The sequence below is a fragment of the Sinocyclocheilus anshuiensis genome, unplaced genomic scaffold, assembly GCF_001515605.1.
Source record: "Sinocyclocheilus anshuiensis isolate Anshui unplaced genomic scaffold, SAMN03320099.WGS_v1.1 scaffold1031, whole genome shotgun sequence".
In the NCBI taxonomy this organism is placed as follows: Eukaryota; Metazoa; Chordata; class Actinopteri; order Cypriniformes; family Cyprinidae; genus Sinocyclocheilus; species Sinocyclocheilus anshuiensis.
Window position 1 is genome coordinate 411181 of NW_015542633.1, and position 6049 is coordinate 417229.

The 6049-nt window shown below is 40.6% G+C and overlaps 1 protein-coding gene across 2 annotated transcripts in view; it reads right to left on the bottom strand.

Moving 5' to 3' along the window:
* rad23b (RAD23 homolog B, nucleotide excision repair protein) overlaps positions 1-5850 on the bottom strand; it is a 15541-nt gene extending 9691 nt beyond the window's left edge. The window contains exons 1-4 of one of the 2 annotated variants that reach the window (XM_016494252.1): positions 5731-5850; positions 3717-3798; positions 3403-3482; positions 1247-1434 (exon numbers count right to left, since the gene is read on the bottom strand). In XM_016494252.1, the coding sequence (XP_016349738.1) occupies positions 1247-1434; positions 3403-3462 (248 nt within the window). In that variant the 5' untranslated portion in view covers positions 3463-3482; positions 3717-3798; positions 5731-5850. Of the gene's footprint in view, positions 1-1246; positions 1435-3402; positions 3483-3716; positions 3799-5625 lie in introns of both variants that reach the window. The other variant, XM_016494251.1, reaches the window with a different exon arrangement.
* Positions 5851-6049: the final 199 nt, after the last annotated feature.

The window sequence follows — 6049 nt, forward strand, 5'->3', positions numbered from 1 at the left end:
CTGAAAAGTTATATTTTAGCTGGTGTCAATGATCTAATGTTGCATTTGGTCAGACTCAGCCCATTGCTTTACTTAAGTATATTATATTTTCCTTTTACAGCTGCAGACTGAGGAAGATCCTGAAACACACCAGCAAACCCTAAAACAGACAACAGTTTACAGATGTTTTTCAGTGGCAGCAGAACTATGACTAAACTTTTGGGTGAAACTTGTTTACTTGTGGAAAAACCTGAAACAATTTTAAACAAGTATAAAGAATGGCATTGGTTTTGTACATTTAATTTTTGTTTAACGTTATTAATAAAAATGTTGTTCAATTAGCGTGTTTTTGTGTTTTGCTTTGGTACCGAAATTGGTACCGAGAACCGTGGATTTTCACTGGTATTGGTACCGAATACTGAAATTTTGGTACCGTGACAACACTAGCTGGGACAATAAATCGATGCATCGTGGATCGATTCTGAGATTTTCGGAATGCATCGTGATTCTCTCTGGAATGGATTCTGAGCTTAGTTTTTAACAGCAGATGGCGCTCTAGGCTAGTTTTTAACCACACACTCAAACACTCATGAAGAAGAGCACTTGTGCGTTCGGCTGAGTAATGTAAGTGGTCAAAAGTACTTGCACCCCTGCTTTTATGATGCGAGATTAATGTAAACACACCCACTGTGAACGTCCTTGTAGTTCGCTTCAACCTTTTCGAACTTTATGAATGATTATTTTAGGTTTAAATGGTGCGTGTGTAAGGAACTGGAAGCAAGCAGAATACGGCTGTTTCTAAAGCACGCAGCGCCATCTGCTGTTAAAAACTAAGCTCACAATCGACTCGAGAGAGTATCGCAATGACTTCGGAAAATCTCAGAATCCTTTCTCGATTCGCGATGCATCGATTTATTGTCCCAGCCCTACGTTGGACTCGTCCCTTTTCTTAAAAATGGTTTAAAGGCTGAAATGTGATGTTTATCATTTTATAAGACTTTTTGTTTTTGTGAAAGCCTGTATTTTACGGTTTAATATGTTACCATAGATATTGCCCTACCCCACTCATACGGTATTCATTTTATTTGTGCAGGTCATAAAAAGCCTTAAATTGGTTTCTGCAGATACCCTGTAAATAGTCAAATAGAATTCCTTGATATTTGTGTTTGATTGACATTTCGACTCAATTCGACTTGATTGACATTGAGTCCTGGTATATAAACGGACACTCATGCGTCGCATCAGGGGTGTGTGTGTGTGTGTTTACCTGGCGGGTGTAGAGGAGGGCGAGGGTTTCTCCTCGGCGGGTTTGTCCTCTTTGGCCGCGCTCTCAGACGGGGTTTCTGCGGCCGGGTCGGCAGACGGGGTGGGGCTCACGGTCGCTGTAGCGCTGGAGGCGGTGCTGGTCGCCGTGGCAACAGATGATGAGGAGGCTGATGCAGGAGTAGCTTTAGCCTGCAGGAGAAACATCGCATTACTCACAACTTCTACATGTACATCATTCCTCTTCAGTGTTCAGTAGCTTCACCAGAAGGCTGAGTTTAGCCAATCATAACAGAGCTCGTTTAAATACAGACATCTTACAATGTACCGCATCAAAAAGAGTGAATTAAATTGTAAAGGTCATAAAGACAGAGGGAAATAATCAGGAGAAACTAAATCATTACGGTCGTCTTTTGTATGAATAACTCAAACGTAGGTCAGTACACCATCAAATCACAATATGGACTAGAGTCTGAGAATTTATCTTCCATGTTTTAACGGTAAATCTCACTTTGTTTGCTAAAACAAATGAAATTACTACATTTTATACAGTTTGAAAGATTAAATTAAATTTTTAAAGTTTTCATTTAATTACAAAAAAATTGTATTTAGTACATTTGTATTAAATCCAGAAAAATGTAATCAGAAATCAGAATTATTTGGGGGAAAAAAACATTTAATAGGGCCCTATTATTGTAAAAACATATAATTCATTAATTGAATTGTTGTTAAAGGGGTGGTTGATTGCGATTTCACTTTTTTAATGTTAGTTAGTGTGTAATGTTGCTGTTTGAGCATAAACAATATCTGCAAAGTTACGAAGCTGAAAGTTCAATGCAAACGGAGATATCGTCTTTTAAAATTCTGGCAGTTTAATGCCTACAAATCTGCCCTCGGGAAAAGGTAGCAAAGGGGGCGAGGCCATGCTGCGTTGCTTTAGAGAAGAGGAAGAGAAAACTAGAGGTGCACATAAAAATCTATTCATATATGAATCATGATTCTGTCTTCTAACGATTCTAATGGATTCACAAGTTTCAAAATCAGTGTTCTAAAGCAGCGGTTCTTAATACCGTTCCTCACGTCTCCTGCTCTGCACACGCTCTGCATCTCTCTCAGCTCAGCTCCAACAATGAACTGTTCCAATTATACACTTATTTTCACATAGCTATGAGAAGCGTTAAACATGGATGCGTGTGCAGTTGCTGTACTGTGTTAAAGCTTTAATCAGGATAAAACCGTATATTAAAAGCTAACAGAAGCAGTAGCATTTACAACAGCATATAAAAAAGTATGAAACAACAACAAACATAGGCCTACCATTAAAAGCTGTGCTTGCACAGGTTCTGCACGATCCTCTTCAATAATATCCTCTGCGTCTCAATCGGGCTCAAACTGATAAGCGATACTAAAGACGCCGTTGTTTACAATACAACCGGAGCACATGCCGCTGAGGTGAGGGTCGGGACGTTTAGACGCGCACTAGAGGCGGTTTAGCCAATCACAACACACTGGGCTAGCTAACCAATCAGAGCCCATCGCCTATTTCTGAGGGAGGGGCTTCATAAAAGCAGGAAAAGATCAGCGTGTTTCTCAGAGAAGGGACAGAGCGGTGTGGAATAAAGGTAAATTGTGAAAAATAATGCGTTTATTTTTAAACGAAGCATTAACACGTTAGACTGCACCCCATAAACACAATCAAGCCTAGAAAAAACCCAGTGAACCATCTCTTTAAGAAACATGACATCCTTTTTGATTATTACAATTTTATTAAACCATTAAAACAGGATCCAAAAAAATAAAACAGATTTTAAGAAAACAAAAATCTAAATAATTCCATAGGGCCCTAAAAATGTAGTTTTTGTAGAACTTTTAATAAACTGATATTAAAATGCACAGGTTTCATGATTTCAATTGAACACTGAAATATACTTTTTGATTATTAAAATTGAATAAGCAGTTGAAAAACCGATTTCATAGGGCCCTAAAACCGCAACAGCACATGATGCTTGATTTAGATCCAAAAATGGCCTCAATCTCAAAGCAATGAAACTTTTCTTTTCACTTCACCCATTTATCTGTTTTGAAAATTCCTTTTTAGCATGTCAGAATTTTTTTAGACGTCAAGAAGCAATGGCACGCATAAGCCTGATAATGCCTCACCTTTGCTACCATAACCACCACAAAGTTCTTCTCATCTATCTTGTACTCCTTGAGAGCCATGTCATCGTTCAGGATTTTGCCTGCAGGGGACAAAATAATTCAAACAAACGAGCCGTTATTCATCGCGTCTGAATCTGACAGGTGTCAGTCATCATCACCAACTGACTGGAGGCCAGAACGATGCTCCTGCATAAACAGACATTATCACAGCATTTAACACAATAACCTGTGAAGACAAATCATGTGCGTTACGCAGGGTCACGTTCTTATCAGCTGGACACAGACGGCCTACAGTCACACCGCTGAGGACGTACCTGCATAGATCAACTTCTGTCCCGCCACCGGAAAGTTATCTTTTCCCTTCTCATTCTCTATTTTTTCCTTTAAGGCTTTTACCTGTGAAAGACAGAGCAGGAGAAAAGGAATCAGTTCTGAGTGAGCAAACAAGCACGCAGACGCTTTTCTGTGGTCCGGCTCAGCGCTAAAACCAGTGACGCTGCAAAACCATCATTACACAGCTCATCAGATAATTTGTTCAGAGCGTAAAGAGTGTGGAGGATGTCAGTTCAAAACAACTACTCCACTATCTGATCTAGCCATTGAGACTTAAACATTTACCAAAGTCCAAAATCAATCGGATCTCAAAGCAAACATGGAAGTGGATTCGACGCGGCTGTTTGCACTCCAAAAAATGACTTATTGGAGCCAGATATAGAAAACTGTTTGCTGCTTTCCTGAGAAAGAGTATTTCTAAGAATAAGCCGTTCCAAAAGGTCTGATAAACAGGAAGTGTGGACTAAACCCACCGAGGGTCTTCCTTCCGAAGAGTCCGGCTGACTTTTGACCCTTCACTACCTGTGTTTCATCTCATCAGAGGACGATTGCGTCTTAACTCGTCGTTTGCCCCAGATAAAGAGTTTTTTAAATATAACTCATCTGCAAACTGCCAGTCTAGTTAAAGGAACAGTTCATTACTCTCCCTCACGTTGTTCCAAACCTGTGAGTTTCCTTCTTCTGTTAAACACAAAAGAAGATATTTTGAAGAATGCTGGTAACCAAACAAGCTTCTGGTCCCCATACTGGAAAACCCCACTAATGTATAGAAGTCAATGGAGACTGTAAGCTGTTTGGTTACCAACATTCTTCAAAATATCTTCTTTTGTGTTTAACAGACAAAAGAAACTTTGGAACAACTTGAAAGTGAGTAGATAATCATTTTTGGGTGAACGACCCCTTGTATATCCAAAATATCCACCTTATTAGACTAACATGAGTGAATGTTATCAGAACTGAATAACAAACAGGGAGCAAAACACAAAGACAAGCAGCAGACTGAGATAACCCCACATGACTGTGGATTGAAGCAAACAGTAGAAACAGACTAAACAATGACTCAGACTTCTAAACCAATGTAATGTCATTCAAAGTGACTGTAAAGCTGCAGATATTTCATGAACTTTCATCAATGCTCTCATGAGGCCAAACTAAACCAACTGCACATGTAAAGTTTTCATCTAGAAGACACAGTCAAAGCAGCCTGATGAAGACATGAAGTGTCTGAATTCATGACAATAAATACGAATCCATCAGTGTGTGTTCAATTACACAGCTGTCATTTCAGTGTCTGGAAACCACACGGAGCAGATACACAGACACGCGTGTGTTCATATAAACCTCACACACACACACACACACACACACACACACTCACTCACTCACTCACACACACACACACCATGTCATAAAATAAGTTTACAGTAAACAATCATTTAATGTCTAGATTTATAAAATTGCACACACACACACACACACACACACACACACGTTACAACCTTTATAACGGCACAGCATGACTTGCTAAAACACACAAATTACCATCTAACTCTCCGTCTGACACGCCTAAAAAGTCACAACGATGGTTAAATTACGATTACGGTGATTCTGGAGTGATTACATCACTTTTCTGCCTTATTTAGACAACTTTTATGCTGTTCTGGCGAAAGTGAAAACTCATTTTATGAGCAACTAACGTGCTAATGCTAACCCGTTCACAGAACACCGTCAACAGCGCCAGGCGCAAACAGCAACGAGTCTCAAATGTTAATTTTAAGTTACAGAGTAATTATTACAGTGTGTTTGTGTGGAGTTTTCGTGCGTTTTATTGACGCTGCTGACAGAAATCCGTTAGCTGTTAGCCGCTAGCGGCGCGCGCTCGCCTCTCACCGTCTCCTCCGCGTCGATGTCGATTTTAAACGTCTGCTGCTGGAGGGTTTTCAGCGTGATCTGCATTTTTTCGCGTTCTTCCGTGTCGCCGGTGTAGAAACTGACCTAGGGCTGGATCGCTGGCTGTGTTTTTTTCGCCGTGGCTCATCACAGCCTGTCCGCCGCCATTACGCGCATAAACACTCAACGGCCCGTCCCCCCTTACGCCACACTGCGCATGCGCCGCGCACCGACGCGTTTGCGTCACTGCAAGCGTGAGCGAGAGTGCTGATGGGAAATTGTGTTTTTGTTGCGTTTCCTTGAAAACGAAATCTGCAGACGCTTTTATGCCAACATATTCACACACACACTCACACACAGTCTCACACACAGTCACACACACTCACACACACACTCACACACACACACTCACACACAGTAACAC